The sequence below is a fragment of the Corylus avellana genome, chromosome ca1 (assembly GCF_901000735.1).
Source record: "Corylus avellana chromosome ca1, CavTom2PMs-1.0".
In the NCBI taxonomy this organism is placed as follows: domain Eukaryota; kingdom Viridiplantae; phylum Streptophyta; class Magnoliopsida; order Fagales; family Betulaceae; genus Corylus; species Corylus avellana.
In genome coordinates, this window is record NC_081541.1 from 18,367,714 (window position 1) to 18,388,094 (window position 20,381).

Genomic DNA, 20,381 nt, shown 5'->3' on the forward strand with positions numbered 1-20,381 from the left:
TGGCCAAAGCTTGGACCACTGCCAATTCAGTGGGAATGGAGCATAAAAAGAAGTTGTCCTCCTCAGTGACAACTTGAGAGAAAAGGTCCAGCATTTCTACCTCTATGTTGGGGCAAGAGGAAGAGAACAGATTGGTGAAGTGAGCAGTGAAATTCCTCCCAATATCAGCCCTAGAAGACACCCAATCTCCAGATTCTAATTTGAGAAAGTTGACAACATTAGATCTTCTTCTAATGAGAGTAGAGGTGTGGAAGTATTTAGTATTAAGGTCCTTGCAAGTTAGCCACGATTCACTGAATTTTGAACGCCAAAGAGTCTCTTCATGCTTGAGAAGTTGCTCTAAATCAAGCTTCAGCTGAACTTCCTTATCATAAGCAAAAGGACAAGGAGGAGATTGCTTAATCGAATCTAGTTGGAGAAGAGTAGCCTTAATATTCTTCTGAATGTTCCTAAAATGAGAGGAGTTTCATTTCAGGAGGGCTAACTTGGTTTGTTTAAGCTTTTTAAGGAGATAGATGGAGGGTTTACCGTAGACATGAATCTTCCAAGCTGAATCAATAACTTTACCACGGGTGGGTCTTTGGTCCAGAATTCCTCAAACCTGAAAGGTCTAGGGAGGTAGAAGGAATGTTTATTAGTATTAAGGGAAATGGGGTTGTGGTCAAAATTGAAGACAAGGATGTGAAGAAGAGAGTATTCAAGGTGTAGGTGAATCTAATTTGAAGAGGTTAGGCCTCTATCAAGTCTTTCTTTGACGGTGGCAAAACCTTGTCTGTTATTGCACCAGGTAAAAGGGTTTCCAACAAACCCTAGATCAATCATACCAAACTGATCTATGAAACTTCTGAACTTGTAGTTACCAAAATTGGCAACATGCCTACCACCAAGTTTTTCTGACTGATACAAAACAAAATTGAAGTCACCAATACACAGCCATGGGGCTTCAAAATTGTCACCCACAAAGGTGAACGAATCCCAAAAGGCTTGCTTATCTCTTCTGTCAGGGGGACCATAAACACAGGAAAGAATCCAAGGAGAGTAAGGAGGATCAGAGTAACATCAAGCTGAGATGTTGTTCTTGTTTGTAATGAAACATTCAAGATCCACGCCTAGACGCCAGGTAACAACAAGACCACCACTAGCACCACAAGAAGCATCTTGAGATATGAGAAAGAAGCCAAGTCTGTTCAAAGTAGTAGAGACTTGGGGAGGGGAGGATTTGGTTTCAGAGAGAAAGAGAACATCAGGGGGTGATCACGGATCAACTCCCTTAAACTTTGAACTGCAGCAGACCTAGGGAGCCCTCTGCAATTCTAGGATAAAATCTTCATTGGTGCTAGGGAGGCTTGACACAGCCTCCCTTCATCATGGATTCAACTTCAGCAACCACCACTATTGAAACCAATTTGTTTTTACCTTTTCGAGCAGCCTTGAACATTGCTCTATCTGGGGTCTTTTCATAAGGCCCTGGAGAGAAACTCAGAGAGTGGTCTTGGGGCTGAGCCAGGAAGATGTCATGCTCGATGAGAGAGCCATGACCTTTTTTTGAGGAGGTCGACAGGTCAGAGGTTCTATGTCTTTTCTTGTTGATTGGTGAGGAAGGGGGAGAGGGAGAGCTAGGGGTTGGGGATGGTGTTTCATCAGAGAGGGACAAGGATGGTTTTTTAGGTGGGGACGGGTGTTATAAGGGATTTTCTGGTGGGATTGATGGAGGATGAGTTGAGTTTTTTGGCGGAAGTGGACTTAAAAGCCGTTAAGTTTGTGTAGAGTTGGGTTGGGGATTTTGGGCTGAGAAGTCTACGTGGGTGATAATGGGCCTAGCAGGAGTAAGGTCCATTAAATTAAGATTAGGAGGTTGGTTGGATTCTAACAAATTGTTGACAGGATTTGGGGGGAAGGGATAGGTTTCTTGAACAATAAAAGAGCATTTAATGGAATGTGAAGGGAGGTGTCAATTCTTGCAGCGGTAGGTGGGAGGGGATTAGTGACAGGTTGAGATGGAAAGTCAGTTTGTGAGTGGGGGTGAACTGACCTTGGAATGTGGGATTCATGCTGACTATGGACGGGTTTGAGGAGAGATTCATGCTGACTTGCATGGGGAGAAAGGCTGGATAGGGCTGGATAGGGCTGGATAGGGCTGGGTATCGATCATATCGGTCCGGTTATAGGGGTTACCGATTACCAACCGATAAGGAATGATACCTTAAATTATCGCTCATATAGGTAATCAGTTAAACCGGTTTCGTTTTAAAGTTGTGTCTCTGGCATTTGAGAAGTTGTGGGGGAGGAAATGAAGCAGGCCAAAACACAAGTCCAGGATGAGGAGGAAACCATCTGCCAACACTGTGTGAGTAGTGTTGAAACTGAGGCAAAAGAACAAGATGAAAGTCAAGAAACCAAAAAAGGAAAGATGGGATATTAGTCGTGGGTAGCAGGAAATGATGGTCCGGTTTCTAATGGTGGCCAAGATGTAGCGAATTGTGAGGTGTTTTTAGGGTTTAATTTGAGATTAAACCTAGAATAAAATGGGAGTGGAAGAAGAAGGGTAGAAGTTGTGTGGCTAGGAATTCGGAAGAGATTGGGGAAGTGAAGTGTGCGTGCAAGAGGAGTTGTGGAAATATCTTGCATTGGGGGACACGTGTATGGCCATGGGCAGTTAGAAGAGATAGCTGTCAAGCATTCTCAATAATGCTTGACAACTATACAAAACGTTACAGTTTTGAAGACAAGCTGCGAATCAGAATGGAGCAAACCTTGTTTTGGGTTGTTCATAAGTGAGCTTGTTTGTGGGTTGTATATTATGAAAAATAAAAAATTGAGAATTACATTTATACCCCCTTATCAGTCATATCGATTTTTCGGTAACAAATTATTAACCGACCAATAAGCTTATCGGTATAAATTTTTTAGCCGATTACCGACCAATAACTATCAGTTCGGTTAAATTCGGTAATCGGTCAGTAATCGGTAACTGGTTAATCTGCCCACCCCTAGGGCTGGATACTTCGAGCTGAGTTGACTCGATACCATGACTAATCAATTAATCAAGGATTCATAGCAACTCTCAACTCCTTATTCCTGAAAATCTATTCCATATATGGCTTGTGAGTTTTTTTTTTTTTACTTTTTATTTATTTTTTTTTTTTAATTTTGTTTCATTGAGCAAATATATATATTGGACTATAAGTATGAAAATCAAGTTGGAAGACTCATATAATTGCGGGATTGATAATTTATGTTGAATTTTTTTGAAGGGTTTATGTTAGTTTGTAATGATTTTGGCTGTTGTGGAATGAAAAAAGTACTAATGAGTTTGTGGTTCGAGCATTGAAACAATAAAGTCAAATACACAAGCATTGATTCAGTAATGAATAGTTTTGTTCTCTCTCTATTTTGTAGAGAGAGAAGCTCTGGATATTTTTCCATACCGTCTCCTTCAGTGAGACTTTGCCCATCGCCTAGTGCGGTTTCTCCTGGGAGGAGGGAAAGGCTTTTCCTTTCCCTTCCTCCCACCCCCCTGTGTATCCTCTCTGTTTTCCCCTTTTTCCCTTTCTCCCTGTTTCCTCTTCTCCTGGTTTTTCTCTTGGTTTTCTTTTTTCTCTTTTTCTTCTCCCCTGCTCCTCAGCCAGCTCCACTCAGCGCCACCTTCACCGCCCCATCTCGTTGCTCCGCCTCCGCCGTCCCTTCACCGCCTAAGATTGGTCGAGCTATCCACAGATCCGCCATTGCCTTCCCATCTCCACCTCAGATCCGCCTTCTCCTCCTCGCGTGGCTCCTCCGATCTTCCCTCCGCCCACCTACCTCTGCCCCTGCCGGTGCTGTGTGGTTTTTTTGTTTCTTCTATTCCTGGCCCTCCGATCTTCGGTGCTGGCCCAGAATCTGGTTGTGGTTGTTTTGCCTTTGCTTTTTACTTGTTGATTTTGTGTGTTTGGCTTTCTACTGTAGTTTTTTTGCAGCTTTTCTGTTGTTGTTTTTTATCTTTGTTGTTATTTTCTGTGGGTTTTCACCCCCTTGTACTGAAGTGGATGGATCTTATTTGGGTGATTTTTGTTGTTGGTGGTTGGCCTTCTACGGCTCCGAATCGGTTTATGCAGTGTTTGAACTGCAACAACGTGGTTGTTGCCTTTACTGCATCGGACTCTTTATCGAGTCTCTTTGCTATTTGTAACCGCCTTGTGCGGCCCTGGAAAAGGCCCGGCTTGTATGCCATTGCCTGCTGTTTGGTCCTTTTGGACCAAATCCAGATTTCGTTCTTAAATTTGTACTGCATTTACTTTTTGGACTGTATTGTTGGGGTGCCCACCCCTTTTGAAGTCAATTAGTCAGTCCTGTAACCCGTTTTCCTTAATTGAATAAAAAAAAAAAAAAAAAAAAAAAGCATTGATTCAGTAAGTTCAGTATTGAGGAATCATTGTTAAAAAATTAAATAAATAAGTAAAAGTATAGAGGAATCATAAATAAATTTTAGCTATGATTTTAAGACTTGAACAACAATTGTATCAAACGCTAACTGGGATTTTAATAATCGAGTTTTTATTTACTACATTTTAAAATCACTTTTTGTTTTTTTTTTTTTTTTTTAAGTTGCATACTTGAAAACCGTTACACCAAACGAATCCTTAGTCAAAATACAGTATTTGTAAAATGAGTTTATGAGAAAGTTAGTCCATTATTAACAACCTATATTTAGGGGTTATTAAAAAATTTAACACATGAAATATTTAATTAAAGTAAAAGATGAATTATGAATACAAAGTTAAAACTTAAATCATCACTTACCTCAATAATTTTAAGTAATAAAAATATTAATTTAGTAATTTAATTAATATTTTAATGCCTTTAACCATATAAGCACATAACTTAACTTCAGTCCGCAAAAAACATAATTAGACTTTTTTGACCAATTGGTGCTTCATTCTTTTCATCCAATGTCTAATTTTGTGTCTAACTACTTATGAAAAAAGAGTGAGATATTTCTTATTTAATTAATGAAAAGCTTGCACGTGCGCCAAGTTGGGGCCACCCTTGAATTTTTGGCACATACACCTAAAATAAAGGAAGAGAACATCAACCTCAAAGAAAAAGACGCAACAAAGAGAAGTGGAGCTTAAAAAAAATGTAAAATTAGTCTAGGTCGTTAGCTTAAACTATAAATTGCTTATTGTGGAATAAAAAAATAAGATTAATTACCATTTTAGTGCTTAAGTTTTTACTTTTTATATTTTTTTCTCACATAGGTTTCAAATCTTATCACAGACATTTATGAAAAAAAGACTAATTTAGTACCCCTGCCACATTCCGTTAGCCCAAACAAACGGAATGCCATGTGTTGTCACATACAAATGCCATGTGTCCTAAAAAATCAAATAAAGTACATAATTAAAAAAAAATTAAAAAAAAAATTAAAAATTAAAAATTAAAAAAGAAAAAAGAAAATTATGGGGTGGCCAACCACCTCCATTTTGCCCATTGGGGTGGCCGAACCACCCCAAGGCCCTTGAGGGTGGCTGGCCAGCCCAATGGCCAAAAATGAGTGGTTGAAACCATCCTCAAAGACCTTGGGGGTGGTTCAGCCACTCCCTGCAACTGGTCTAGGGGTCGCCAAAACGGGGGTGTCGAAACCACCCTAAAGGTCTAGGGGTGGTTGGCCACCCCTAGACCGGCCTTGAGGGGTAGCCGGCCATCCCCATTGGCCAAAATGGGGTGGCCGGGCCACCCCATAATTTTCACTTTTTTTAATTGTTTTTTTTTTTTTATGACACATGACATTTGTATGTGACGATATGTGTGACGGAGGTATTAAGTTGGTATTTTCGCATAACTCAGGTACCATCCGTGATAGAATTTGAAACCTAGGTGAGAAAAAATAAAAAAGTGAAAACCTAGGTACTAAAAAATAATTTGAAGGTTTTCAAGGTAAACCAAAATAACAATTTAGTCCATGTAGTCAAATTCAATCAAAACACTTAACGAATTCCATTAGTGTGCCACGTTAGTAACAATAAAATGATAACACGTGAAAATTTCCCAAACAAAAAAGCAGACGATGTGAAATGATCTCAATGCACTGCACACTCACTTGCTACACGTTGAATTGTGTTTTATCAAATAATTTATAAGAGAGATCACTTTCATTCAATACTTCAACATTGAAAAGAAAATCCCGACTTTACATTGACTACTAGCTTTTTGTTTAAAAAAAAAAAAAATCTTAAAATAAAGTGAGTGGCCGGCCGCCCACAACAACGGTCGAGGGTGGCCGCAGCAACCGCAGAGGACCTCTGGGGTGGCGGTGCCACCTCTGAAGCAAATTATGGCCACCCCAAAATGAAACGGGGATTGGTCGCACCACCCCCAAAAACCTCAGGGGTGGTCCCCAGAGGCATCCAGGGGTGGTGCGGCCATTCACTTTATTTTTTATGTTTTTTTAGTTTTTATTTTTTTTAAGTTTAAAATAAAATAAAAATAATATTATGGGTGTTTTTGAAAAAGGTATTCCATTAGATAAAGAATAGCTATACTCTCATTTTTTTAGATGAATAGATATTCCTGTGTGTATGGAATTAGTCATCCCATGAGAATAATTATTCCCATGAATAGATCCCTACCAAACAAGAGAATAGTAATCATTATATTCCAATGGTCTATTCCGCAAACCAAACGGGCCCTAAAAGTTATTAGAGTTAGGTGATCTTTTACACGAGTGAACAATTCCTATGGTCGATTCTATGCTAAAGCTTAAAACGTAAAAGTTTATCCCTTCTCTCCCATATCTTCTCCTCTCCTTTCCTCTAAACTCCCATTGGAGAGTTGGGTTGGAGAAGATGAATTTACCAACAAATTTTGTTGAGCGAGAGAGCCTAATCTTCTCACTCTCATATGTCTACAGAGTAATAGACTTAGCTGATCCATCCTTTCCTTATGATCTGTGGCAGCCATGGACTGGTAAAAACAAGAAGAAGATCACTAAAGATTGATTAAGGAGGAAAGAAGGTTGGTTGAATTGGTTAAAAACAAAACCAAAACACCATCCATCTTTCAACCAGAAAATTTCAATGCAAGTAGCTCACATTCTTGGCATGGCCATGGAATTTCCATGATAACTATTTCCTTAATAAAAAAACATACATATTCTATGCACTTAGTTTATCCATCTCCCCTGGTTTTTAGGCCAATATAAGGAGCATTTGAGAAAACCAAGCATACCAACACACTCCCACAAAAAACGCAGCTACCCCCCTGAAATAATGGCCAGAAAAGTGCCTTCCATCTCCCCCCTTTGTTTCCATTTCATCATTGTTTTAAGTTTTGTTGCAACGGCTATCCATTCATCGACCCTGGACTCTGATATTCAAGCACTCCGCAGCCTGAGGCACGCCATTGATCCCACCTCAATCTCTCCAACAACTTTCCTTAGTAGTTGGGACTTCATGGTGGATCCATGCGAAAGTACTGGTGAGCAGTTTCTGGGAATTTTATGTAGTAATCCTCTAGACAATGTATCTAGCAGGGTTATCGCAATTGATCTTGATGGTGTTCAATATGATGGGTTTCTGACACCATCAATCGGGAACCTATCGGAGCTCACCACCCTCAACCTAAGCAAGAACAAGTTCCGAAGAACAATACCGGAAACCATCTCCAACCTTAAAAAGCTCACCACACTTTCGATGGCAGACAACTATCTCACCGGCACCATTCCTGACTCAATTACTTTGCTCAAGAATATTGAACGTCTCGACCTTTCGGGAAACAGGATTTCTGGATCAGTTCCAGTCAATATATCTGGGTTACGAGGCTTAACGTATTTAAGCTTGGCAGGCAACGCTCTCACAGGCACCATTCCTGACCTAACAGGCTTATGGCAACTCAAGACTTTAGACCTCAGCGCCAACCAGTTCTATGGATATCTACCTGATCTTCCTGTGAGATTGACAACACTCTCCGTAAACCATAACATACTTTCAGGCCATGTTTCACCGGTTAAAAAGCTCAAAAACCTTATTCGGCTGGATGTAAGTGACAACAGGTTTTCAGGTCTGATTAGCGACGACATCCTTTCATTAACACGGCTGGTTTACCTAAATGTTTCAAATAACCGCTTCGAGGGCATAGAGACGACCAACCTTTCTGAAGAAGAGACGCAGCTTCAAGTGCTTGACGCAGAAAATAACCAGTTCCATGGTCGCTTACCTCCCAAGCTAGTCACAATTCAGAACTTGACCCATATTAACTTCGCACATAATCAGTTCACTGGTCCCATACCGAGGGAATATGGGGAAAGACTGGAGCGACTCTGGAGAATCCTCTACTTGAATAACAACTTTCTCTCAGGACATCTTCCACCGGAATTCATTACTCACACAAGGAGGGTTAGAGGCAACCTCTCAAGGAATTGCCTTAGGTGTCCAACCATCATACCATTGTGCCACGGAGGGCAAAGGCCATTTTCAGAATGCCTTAGGCAGACCAATGGAAGCAAATGAGAGATGCATCACATCAAAATGCTATAGTAGAATCATCACAAAAATTTAGAACTTTTAAATTTGAATAAATAGAATAAAATCACAACGAATTTGAAAACCATGTACCCATCTTCTATTCATCGATGAATTTCTGCTTAGGTGTGTCTTCCTACTTCCATGTATTCACTGCTTCCTCCAATGTTACATCTTACATTTCCGATAACACCACAAACAGCAAACATGCCAAAAAGAGAAAAGTTCATAATTGTTGAATATTCTGGGAGCAAAGAGCAGCCAGTTGATATAAGATCGAGAAAATTGCTATGAACACAAACTGTTTCTAACTAAAGCATAAAAGAAAGCAAGTTATATAAGCCAATTAACACTAATGTTGCCAAGCCATGTGAAAAGTGGGAACTGAGCCAAAGCAATAAAGAGCAAGAGATAATGGTGCCTGCTTGAATCATAACTCCTCACTTCTGCAAAGAGGACTCTCTTCATCGTCTTCACTAAGAAGATACCCATGCATAAGCAGGTCCAAGGCATTAAAGCATAGTACGAGTATCCCCATATTATCTTCCCGAGGACAGCCAAACACATTCCTGTGAAAGTATATCCTGCATAAGCCACAATGTCCAGCAAGGGTGCCTCCCCACTACCCAGCGAAAGCAATGTCACTTTCAGAAGTGCTACTTGCAGAAACCACCCAAGCAATCCCTTGATAAACAACCAGTTCAGAGCTTCTGGGCTAAACCTGGCAATAAATGAAAATGTTTTAGAAAATGTGCAGGCCAAGAAGAGAAAAAGGAAATAAAGGAGATGGAGTGCTGAAATATTAAGAAAATTAAATGATTTGATTTCAACATTGTATCAAGAAAAGGAGACAACACCAAAATAATAACTAAATAACAAAAATTGATGTCACAAAACGGAATTCGAAAAGGACCATGAGGAAGTTCACGCAGCTTCTGCAACTGAACAGAAGGATAATTCTAGATTCACTCAATTGTGAGAGGTGGAATCAACCAACACTTCTGACGAGAAAAACTTTTATCAAACCTATCCAAGCTTTATGATTGATTGCAAAGGCAAGATTCTGCCCCAATAACATGCAGGTCTTGAAAGAATAATGGCCAACCAGTAAAACAAGGTGGTCTGGCCAGTGGACAAGGCCCAAAGCTGCATCATACCCCATTTGGAAAAGGGTCTGGTAAACATGTGGTACCCCAATTCACAGTTCCAGAACCTCTCTCCCACAAGCCATTCATTAACAGAAAGAAGATAAATCTATACATATTTAGAGAACCTGTGAACACTTTTCTAGCTTTTGTTAAGGCTGAAAGAGAGAGAAGAAGGGAGAGGGACAAAACAGAAACATCGAACCCCTAAACACAGCTGGGGTGAAGAAAAAAGAAAAATATGCTTATACTTGGTCATAATGGCTACAGTGTTACCATTGCAAACAGGCGACCACCTCCAGCACCATACTGCCATCACTAGTACGTCTTCACTGTTGTTTACAAACTTTAACCTTTACAGTATATCACTTAAGCTTTAAAATGCAGTGAAATTCTTATTTGGGGAGGGAGGGAGGAAGAGAGAGGATATAGCTCCCAGAAGGGAGGAAGAGAGAGGATATAGCTCCCAGAACTGCCATCAAATAGCCTGAGTAATACTGCCATATTTACTGTCAATATTAGCACTTCAGAAATACTCAGATTTATTTTGGAAGCAATGACAATAATCAATTCTATTTAATTTGTGTTGATTCCAATAATCAATCTGACAAAAAATCAGCTTCAGAGGAAAGGAACTTATTCTATGCAGACTACTTCATACAACGATATGCAGTGAATTAGGATTATGACCACAAGATCATCAAAATGCAATAGTGAAAAATATAGCAATTAGACACGAGCATTGCGCACTTTAATGCTAACAGAAATAAGGAAAATAATTTTTTTTTTTTTTTTTTTGATAAGTAAAATTAGGGAAAATAATCAGTTTCATGTGATCTGAAATAAAAGAGGAAGATGACTACAATTACATAAATATTAGAAACAATATTCACTTACTTTCCCTGAAGACCCAACGAGAAGCCAGCAAGAACAACATAGGTACCAAATGCCATAAACGGAATGTAGAGGTCTGGTGCATTTATGTCATAAATTGGGGGTTTATAAGAGAGCCTGCCCCCTACTGGTTCAGTTATCCGTGTCCAATGGCCCTGAAGACAAGGAAAATAAGAGAGAAAGATGTAACTACTACAGAAGGAAAACAAAATTGGTCAACTAGAGGAAAAATAGAATGTGAATAGTGCTTACCCTGTGCAGGAATGGAAACAGAACAACCTTTAATTTGTTCCTCACATAGTGGTCATTCACTTGGTAATAATATTGGGGATCTGAGAAGTACCAACTTATCTGTTTCATTTGTGCACAAAATATCAAAGATAAAGAACAAACAGGATCAAGAATGCAACCGAAAAAATGCTTTTGCACAAGATAGCCCAGAAATTTAAGGGACCGACTCTAGGATTTTTATGACTTCTATACAAGGGGCTTGAGATGTCCATCAACAATGAAAGAGTCAAATATATTTTTCACATAATAAATCAAAATTTCAAAATGAAGTGGAAAAGAGTAAATGGAGACCTAAAATAATGCCACTAGAAGTAAGGAGGAGTAAAGAAGGGGGTGATTGAGTGTATGATCTTAGATGGGACAGAATGGCTGAAACATGTAAGTGGCTAGACTCAATTAATTTAAAGGATCTACTAATCCAATACTAATTTAAATAAGATTAGAGCTTAGTTGAGCAATAGCTGTAGTTGTAAGTAGCCTTTTAAATATATATATATATATGGTATTCTCAACAATTGATTAAGAGGAAAGGCAATCACATATTTTGATTTAAAAAAATATATATATAATCCCTCTGTCCTATAGATAGATAGTGGGTTTCCTTTTTGTGTTGTCCCAAAATAGATGAAGGTTTTAAAAATTGAAAGCATTTATCCATTTAACCTCCCAAATCCCCTTAAATTTGAACCTGCGTTTCTTGGCCCATCTAAGGGTATTTTAGAAACTTCTTTTTCCATTAACATGCATGTTATTTGCAAAGTTTCATCTACTATGGGACAGAATGAGTAACAAAAAAAGAGAATTATCATTTTATGTTAAATTTACAGTGATGTCCCCAACTACCTACGTGTGTATTGAACTGCTAGACAAAACACAATTAACTAATCCAAGATGGAGCATCATGCTACCCTTGAATGAACAAGTTTGAAAATAAACTTCAAATTTTGCTAATTCTGCAGATCCCAAAATCAATTAAGATCCTGTCATATAAAAAAATATAACTTGAAGCACATACATGACAACATCCAAGTTATCATGAATATTGTTTTCTTTCAAGCTTATACAAGAATGGTATCTTAGATCATAAACTTATGTGCTACTTACATTGCTTTGCACATATTCAGAGCTCGATCCTAAGATTTTTTCTCCATATGCACCCAATCCACCTCGGATAAGCCCTGAACCAGCTCCATAAAATGCATTTCCAAATGGATTAGGCTGAGAATTTGTTGGCGGTATTGTCACCCCAGCCTGGCTTCCTACATTGTTGTACATTTCTGTAACTGAACCAAAAAAAAAAAAAAAATGTTTACTATTGCATCCAAAAGGATAGATCAAGAAGAAGCGCTGTTTGGCCATAAGATTCTTATTTGAGTCATCTAAAGAGGCCATATTGCGAACTTCTAGTCAATTTTTTTAATGCCAATTAATAATCTGTACAGTGTCAGATAAAAAATCAAGCATGAAGACTAAAAGCTTCTTAACACAGGTATCGCAACCAGAGAGCTATTCCATATTTTAATAGTTAAACAAAAATCTATGACAACAAAGACAAAGAGAACAATAAAGCTGGGGTTGATCTGTGTTCATAGATTGTTCAAAAAACAATCAAAAATAAACCTACAGCATTGATATTTTCCTTTTAAGTATATAGCTACTATTATGTCAAGGCGAAAATATAACACCTGCTTTGTACCTCTCACAAAATTTTACACCAAAAGGCTATGTAAATCATTAAAGCTGCATGTGAAACACGGAGATCTTTCTCCAGTTCAGGCATGTTCGCTTGTAACTCAAAAATAACCAGGAATAAAATAATTATCCTCATTAAAGTTCATTTTCTAATAAATCAGGATGGAAAATAATTCATTTATTTATAGAATGACTACAAGCAAATTGCCTGATTGAAATTTCAATGTCTCCTATTGCTCGACCTTTTGCTGGTCAACCTATCCATGCACTGGCTTTCCAGAACAGAAGATATACTATATACTATTTATCCCTATATAGACTCTTCATAATTGATCAGTTGCAGCAACTTCAATTTGTTTTGCATCCCTTATAACTTCACTAGTTACAAACCAATAAGTGATTAGCACTTAGGCTCATAAAAATTCCAATTGCTCCTAGCATCTGAGCTAGGGTGTCAATCCAAACTCAGAACAGACAGGATATCCATTCTTTAGTATTATAAAAATTAACATATCAAAGAAAATTAATGATCCCTATATGATATTTTGCACTATTCAGCTCCACTAAGTGACTAACCAGCAGTACCATCCTTGCACAACAATGTCATGGGACATATGAAGCTCTCCTTATTTATTTCAATATGCCTTTGGTGACACTTATCCCCCCTTGTGGTTCCCTCTGTTAATATTTTCCAAATGAAAGACTGCTTTATGAACAGTAACAAACAACCATGTTCTGGAAATATGGTGTCTCAAGGGTTATGCAGCTTGGAAAGGAAGCCCAAAGGACAATGCCATGCATTCTCATCTGAACACCAGAATTTCTTAAATCCTGTCTAGTTCTGACTTAATTAAAATACTTTCTCCTCAATCTAACCACTGCACAAACAACGGCACTAAGAATTTAACCCTCTCCAATAAACAAAATTACTCCCCAACAAAACCTTACCTCCCACATCCTAGTTCTTGAAATCTAATCCAACCAACCCTAACTCTTTCCTCAAAACCAAAAAATTTTGCATAATTCCACACAGAATTCTAATTATGCACATTCTCATTCTTCATGAACCATCTCCTGCCCTAATATGCATTTATCTCTACAACCCAAAAATAATTCCAGAGCTCTTCAAATTTCAGTAAAAATTAAAGCTCCTTGACACCACGCAAAACCAAAAATTGAAGAGAAAAAAAGCCCAGAAAGTTACCCTTAACATAAATTTCCATAACTTCTTGTTCAGCACCAAGCAGTTGATTTTGTCGACGATTACAATTACAGTATCCAAAAATTGCAGTCCAAGCATGCCCGCGCTAAGGAATTGAGAAACTAAGCAATAAAATCCAAAGATACGTTCATTTCCAAGCCAAATTATTTAGCTCTAGGCCCCTATCCATTAATCTCCAAATCTAAAAGAATAAATCCGGACGCTAGATTCAAGCATGAAATGAAGAGCTCCGCAAAACAAATTGAGTCTCTGATTCAAGTAATTTCAGGAAAAATCACATAGATCTTTGAATCCAAACACAAACATAAGAAGTAAAAAATTAAAATTAAAATTAAAATACACATCTAGATACGTGCATATACATACGTAGACGCATACATATAATTATTTACGCAGAGAGAGATATGCAAGCATACCGGTGGAATTTCGGCGAGTTTTTCCCGAGAGAAGATCTGAGCTCCGGCGAGATTCCAGTGATGGGTTGTGTTCGTCCGCGTAAAGTCGCAGTGAAACTGAGAGAAGATACAGTAATGAAGCGAGAAAAATAGAAAGAAAAAATGTAAGAAAATGGAAATTAAGAAGTGGGTGTTAAGACGTGACATGCACGGTGCACTTTTATTTTTTCATCTTTCTTGCATAACAAGTTGACACAGATAATTAATTTAAAAATTTAGAGAGATTTATTTTGCCTTCAAAAGGCACCGACAAAAACAGACCGAAATTAACAAAAATAAAAGTTGCTCATACTCTTGACAACCGATCTCAATCTCAGGGCAGATGAAACGAAGATGTAAATTGGTAAAATTGCTCATATTCTTCGGAACCAAACAGAGGACAAATGAACAATTATGAGATTTGATGTCCTGTTGTATCCATTTCAAATCGGCTTGCTTTCAACAGTATGTTAGGTTTAGCCACTTTTTTTCCAAAAAGAGTTGGAGAGTTTAAAGAAACATGGAAGATGCATTAATCTACGACTTTCCTCAAAGAAATACAGAAAGGCACAGAGAGAGAAAATAGGAGAGGGCGAGCGGAAGGGAGAGAAACCGAAGAGAGTGAGAGAGAGAGAGAGAGAATCGGAACGGGAGGGAGATTCATACCTGTTGGTGGTGGTGAACCCCTGTTTTTCTATGAATGCACTGGTTTTCTTTTTCTTGTTCTCTAAAAGTGTAACGTTGGCAACTGGGATTTATTCTTTCTTTCTTTTTTTTTTTCTTTTCTTTGGAATAATTAACATTACTTGTTCCGTCGTTTATGACTTTTTGGGTAGTAGTTAGATATAATGGGTTCTTGTATTTTACATTGCATTTATAATACTTTTTTAAAAAAATTAAAAATAAATTTTTTTTTAAAAAAATACTGTACACACGCATATAACACCACAGGACTTGAGAGGCCGTGTTTGTTAATCTCTATTTTTTAGTTTTTAAAACAATTAAAAAAATGAAAAACAAAAGTAAATAAATAAACAAGAATTAAAGAGGGGTAGAGTCACCCCATGGCCAACAAGGGGTGGCCAAACCACTCCCCAAAGCCCTTTGGGGTGGCTCGACCACCTCCATATTACTTGGGGGTGATTTCGAACATCCCATACAACCAGTCTAGAGTGGCCGAACCATCCTCATGACCCTTGAAGGTGGTTCGGCCACATTTAAAAAAAAAAAAATTAATTAATTAATTGTTTTAGTAATTAATTGTTTCATTTAATTTTTTTTTAATTTTAATATTCCTCATTGTCATGTGTCAATTTTTTATTGAATTAATGTGCATTTCTATCAAATTTTTAGACGGAAGTTAAACAAGAGTGCTAACTTCGTCTTAATCAATAAGCGGTTTAATATGAATTAAAACTAAGATAGGTAAAATTAAAATGGTTAAACCACGTACGGTCAAACTTATTTAACCCAAAAATAAATTTACTATTTATCTACAACAAAGATTGAAGTCAGTAATAACACTGTAGTGGGCGTAGACAGCCGAAAATGAAAATTAAAAGCGGGAATTCAATCAAGAAGTGCAGAAAATCGCGTCGAAAAAAAGCCCAACCTACAGTTGGTGCGTCGAACCGCGTCCTATTTGGCTATTTTTCCACCGTAAATACTGAAGTTAGTAATAGCACTGTACTGGGCGTGGACGGCTGAAACTGAAAATTAAAGCGGGAACTCGATCCAACGGTGTACAAAATCGCGTCGAACAAAAGCCAAGCATATGGAAAGCGCGTCGTGCAAAAGCCGAGCCTACAGTTGGCATGGACGGCTGAAAATGAAGCGTAAAATTAACGCAACCACTTGATCCAACGGCGTAAAAAATTGCGTCGAACAAGAGCCTAGACTACAGTTGGCTGTCCAGGCGATCCCTCCCTCCAAACCATACCTATATAAACACTTTTTACCACTCTATTTTGTCTACTCACTGTACACTCTCTCTGTGTTTCTCTCTCTCTCTCTCTCTCTCTCTCTCTGTTTCCCGCTCTCTCTCTGTTTCTTGCTCTCTCTGCGATCAAACCAATCTCGCTCCGTGTCTCTCTGCGATCCAAGGGATGTGGATGCCGAGATCTAGAGGTTCCTCTCTCCGTTCCGTTATCCTTGCTGCAGGATCTACGGATTCTCTGGAACAATACTACCAAAAAATTAATTCTCGGGAAAACGTAAGAAATTTGAATTTTTCTTTTCTTTTTTTGGGTTTTGTTTTGAAATTAGGGTTTCGTTTTGAAATTAGGGTTTCACATAAATTCTGATCATTTGCTCTAGTTTCTGAATCATGTTTTTTGTTTAGGGTTTCTGATCCAATTTTTTTTGTTATTGACAACAGTTGGATAGGTTCGTCCCCAATCGGTCGGCCACGGACTTTGACATGCTCACCCAGAGGAAGAGAAAAGGCAAAGGCAAAGAGAACCACGGTGCCATCTCTCCCGCCAGAGAGGCCTATCGGGACAAACTTGCTGACGCCTGCAACATGAACAGAAGGATATTGGCGTTCAAGAACAAGTCCTCCACACCAGTCGGCCCATTCCCGCAGGACTTGCTTTCATCGCCTACCAAGCCCTTGCGACGCATTCCTCAGGTATAATTGCTTAAAACTGGTCTTCAGATTTGGACTTGAATTGATATGTTAAACAGTATAGTGTTTGGAAGAATTGGACGGTTTGGATTTTCAAATATGAAAAATATTTCAACATTAGGCCATTTGAAAAGTTAACTCATTAGGGAAGCCTTTGCTCTTTTGGTTTTGTTTTCTGTTTTTTATTGTGGGTATCTGCACTTCTCATCGTGGTGCTTGTGAATTTATGGTTGGTTTTCAAGGCCAAAATGAATAAGTATTGCATTGGTATGCTTCATCCATCAGAACTAGAAATACTTGTTTTGGTTATGAATTTCTTGCTCAACATTAATTCTGTATAAATAAACTGTTAACTTGTTGTATGTCTGCATGGTAACTATGTATCTAAAAGATGGGGTACCTGATAAGACCTAGACTTATTGCCCTTTAGGTTTTCTTTTTGCTTTGTTCTTTTGGATCTTGTGAATCTATGACTCATTTTTATGTCCCATTTTCTAAAATTTCCAATTGTTGGTTGACTTTGGAGTATGTGAGTTTTTAATTTAAACCTTTTAGTCACGAAAAAAATTCAATTAAAGTTCTACTGAATTTCCATATCATTTCGTTTGAGCTCAGCTGAATTTCTATAATGAGAAATGGGAACTTTCCAAATTTTTACCTCCTAAATTGTCCTATTATGATTCAGGGTCTAGCTAATGTTATAATCTTTCCAAATATTTTGATAGGTCTGAGGCAATGGCTCTTGTTTATGCCATAATATTTGTATTCCATGTTTGGTTGTGTGTACGTATAAAGCATGGGTTTTCTCATTGATGGAATGGGTCAATTTCGTTTTGTTTTCTTGAGTACGACCTTGTTCAAATTGCTATGATGTTAACTTTTTTTTAGAACATTGGATAAATATTTTGAAGGATTTAATCTTGTGTGTTTTCCAAATCATCTTGTGTACTAACTTTTCCAATCTAATTGGACAGAGACCGGAGAGGATGTTAGATGCGGTTGAAATGGTGGATGACTTCAACTTGAATTTATTAGACTGGGGTAGCACCAATGTCCTTGCCATTGCTCTTGGAAACACTGTATGGCTCTGGGATGCATCTAATTGTTCTAACTCAGAACTTGTGACAATTGATGATGAAGACGGCCCTGTAACAAGTGTCAATTGGGCTCCTGATGGCCGCCAAATCGCCATTGGCTTAAATAATTCCCACGTCCAGCTGTGGGATTCTTTTGCTAAGAGACAGGTCCTCACCTTAAAAAATAAAAACCTAATTAGTTGTTCTTCGTTTTCTTTTGAATATGTAGAATTGATCATTTATTTTTTATTTTTTTGTTAATACAGATAAGAACATTCAAAGACGATCACACACAAAGAGTTGGTTCGCTGGCTTGGAACAATCACATCCTTACATCAGGGGGAATGGATGGTAAAATCATCAACAGGGATGTGAGGGCGAAATCCCCCACTGTCAAAACCTACATGGGCCACCAACTGGAGGTCTGTGGACTAAAATGGTCAGACTCAGGCCGGCGATTGGCTAGTGGAGGGAGTGATAATCTTGTCTATATATGGGATAGGTCTTTGGCCTCTTCTAGTGCTCGAAGACAATGGCTTCACAAGCTTGAGGATCACACAGCTCCAGTCAGGGCCCTTGCTTGGTGTCCATTTCAGAGTAGTTTACTAGTCTCTGGTGGAGGTTTGGGTGATGAGTGCATCAAATTCTGGGACACCTCCACGGGAGCGTGCGAGAACTCAGTTGACACGGGGTCAGAGGTGTGTGCTTTGCTATGGAACACGAATGAGGAAGAATTACTCAGCTCTCATGGTTATGATGAGTATCAGCTCACTCTTTGGAAATACCCATCGATGAAGAAGTTGGCAAAGCTCACTGGACATCACTCCAGCGTCCTTTACATGGCACAGGTACCAAGTCTACCTTGTAATTGGTTTTTATGTAAAGAATGTTTGTTGTTGTGTTGTTGATTTGGATTATCTCTAACTTGGTTTGGATTATATATGTTCAGAGTCCTAATGGTTGCACAGTGGCATCTGCGGCTGGGGATGAAGCTCTGGTACTTTGGAATGTGTTTGGGACCCCAGGGGTGAGGAAACCTGCAACAAAGCCGTTTGCTCTGGCAAGTTGCATCCGATGAAGATCCTTAGCAAGTGGTCAAAGTGTTTTTGACTTGCTTTGAAGAAGAGAAAATAGTAGCACGATGAATATGAATATACGTAGAGTAGAGTAGATAGATGATAGAAATTTATAGTCACACTCACACGGATGTATAGTTTATAGGGTCAATTCTTTTGCATTTTGTATTCACTAATTCATTGCTTCATTCAAATTTTGAAGTATTAATTTCTTTGAAATGTAAATTCTGTCTATTTCTCATCATGTAGCTTGTGTGAACTTCTCTTCCAATTCCCATAGTCTCTGTAACTATCACTCTTCATTTTTATGCGTCAAAATGGTGTTTCGTCTAGGAAATTCAAGTATTTTTCATTTGTTGTGTAAAAAACCACAACTATGATAAATAATAAAAAAAATAAGAACACTGAAATTTTCATGAATCTCTCGATGTAAAATAAGGAATTATTGTATGTGTTTTTTTAAAAAAATATTTTTTTTATCTGGTAGATCAGTTGTAAATATGAAACTAAAATACTGCATTTATATCATATTGTTCAAAAAAGAGGATACTACACAAGTTAAAATTACCAAAATATCCTTATTATCCAATTTTCACCTGTGTATTTTCAAAACTAAATTCATGCAATCCTACAAGTATAAATACATCCGGCATTATTTCATGTGAAAAAACAATCACCAAGCCTTTTGCATCAAAATTTTCCAATTATTTTTTTAACAACCAACTATCGGTAAAGGTGGCATTTCGTGTTCATGTGTTAGATTCGGGTCGTGTCAATGCATGAGTATAAAATTATATAGGTCAACACTAACCTAACCCATTTAATTACCCCTCAACCCTAACCATCTAATTTTATATTATGTTTGTTTCATGTTAGGCGGTCATGTCAAAAATTGCTAGCATGACTGCATGAGTAAGACTATATTAGTAAACTATAACCCAATTTATTTAATTAAACAGACTCTAACCTTTAATTTCGTGTCCGGTTTGTGGGTCATATCAAAAATTGTCAATCCGGTCCGTGAGGCTATTTCAAAATCTTTTTTTAAAAAAAAATTAAATCCTCCTTCAAATAACGTTTGACCAACCCAAAAACAAGATATTAAAAAACATTAATCAAATCATCTCCATTATTCGTTTATATCATGAAACCAAAAAAGAAAAAAGAACAACTTGAATTTAAAACCGAATGGGCCTGTGGCGGGGCTGTATCTCTATTTAATATTTATGGGTCATGAAAAATCATGATTGTTTAATCAATTATCTCCATTTTCATTGATTGTTTAAAATAATTATCCCCATTAAAGTTTATTTTCTAATAAATCAGGATGGAAAATAATTCATTTATTTATAGAATGACTAGAAGCAAATTGCCTGATTGAAATCTAAATGTCTCCCATTGCTGCTCGACCTTTGGCTGTTCAACAT

At 37.9% G+C, this 20,381-nt stretch overlaps 3 protein-coding genes across 4 annotated transcripts; 2 read left to right on the top strand and 1 right to left on the bottom strand.

Annotated features, from left to right (window-relative positions):
• Positions 1 to 7,247: 7,247 nt before the first annotated feature.
• LOC132166769 (putative leucine-rich repeat receptor-like serine/threonine-protein kinase At2g24130) lies at positions 7,248 to 8,486 on the top strand. The gene has a single exon (XM_059577685.1). It carries the CDS (start codon positions 7,248 to 7,250, stop codon positions 8,484 to 8,486), a length of 1,239 nt encoding a protein of 412 aa, XP_059433668.1.
• A 79-nt stretch (positions 8,487 to 8,565) lies between these two features.
• Positions 8,566 to 14,945, bottom strand: LOC132184778 (uncharacterized). 2 transcript variants are annotated; one of them, XM_059598530.1, is made up of 6 exons: positions 14,843 to 14,945; positions 14,159 to 14,254; positions 11,933 to 12,111; positions 10,790 to 10,888; positions 10,541 to 10,692; positions 8,566 to 9,219 (listed from the first exon to the last, which is right to left on the bottom strand). In XM_059598530.1, the coding sequence occupies exons 3-6, from the start codon at positions 12,101 to 12,103 to the stop codon at positions 8,832 to 8,834; spliced, it is 810 nt and encodes a 269-aa protein (XP_059454513.1). In that variant the 5' UTR covers positions 12,104 to 12,111; positions 14,159 to 14,254; positions 14,843 to 14,945; the 3' UTR covers positions 8,566 to 8,831. The 2 variants fall into 2 exon arrangements, with proteins under 2 accessions (XP_059454513.1, XP_059454521.1); XM_059598538.1 differs by lacking the exon at positions 14,843 to 14,945 and adding an exon at positions 14,490 to 14,817.
• Positions 14,946 to 16,168: 1,223 nt separating this feature from the next.
• On the top strand, positions 16,169 to 19,180 carry LOC132184769 (cell division cycle 20.2, cofactor of APC complex-like). Its single transcript, XM_059598516.1, has 5 exons — positions 16,169 to 16,389; positions 16,554 to 16,805; positions 17,777 to 18,046; positions 18,145 to 18,726; positions 18,828 to 19,180. Exons 1-5 carry the CDS (start codon positions 16,282 to 16,284, stop codon positions 18,954 to 18,956), a joined length of 1,341 nt encoding a protein of 446 aa, XP_059454499.1. The 5' UTR covers positions 16,169 to 16,281; the 3' UTR covers positions 18,957 to 19,180.
• Positions 19,181 to 20,381: the final 1,201 nt, after the last annotated feature.

What these genes read in the sequence shown, in the direction of transcription:
- LOC132166769 (XM_059577685.1), top strand. Translation starts at nt 7,248, where the DNA reads ATGGCCAGAAAAGTGCCTTCCATCTCCCCCCTTTGTTTCCATTTCATC.
- LOC132184778 (XM_059598530.1), bottom strand. Translation starts at nt 12,103, where the DNA reads ATGTACAACAATGTAGGAAGCCAGGCTGGGGTGACAATACCGCCAACA. An exon ending in CTGAATATGTGCAAAGCAAT is followed by an intron (nt 10,889 to 11,932) that starts GTAAGTAGCACA and finishes CAAATGAAACAG; the next exon opens with ATAAGTTGGTACTTCTCAGA. An exon ending in TGTTTCCATTCCTGCACAGG is followed by an intron (nt 10,693 to 10,789) that starts GTAAGCACTATT and finishes CCTTGTCTTCAG; the next exon opens with GGCCATTGGACACGGATAAC.
- LOC132184769 (XM_059598516.1), top strand. Translation starts at nt 16,282, where the DNA reads ATGTGGATGCCGAGATCTAGAGGTTCCTCTCTCCGTTCCGTTATCCTT. An exon ending in AAATTAATTCTCGGGAAAAC is followed by an intron (nt 16,390 to 16,553) that starts GTAAGAAATTTG and finishes TATTGACAACAG; the next exon opens with TTGGATAGGTTCGTCCCCAA. An exon ending in ATTCTTTTGCTAAGAGACAG is followed by an intron (nt 18,047 to 18,144) that starts GTCCTCACCTTA and finishes TTGTTAATACAG; the next exon opens with ATAAGAACATTCAAAGACGA.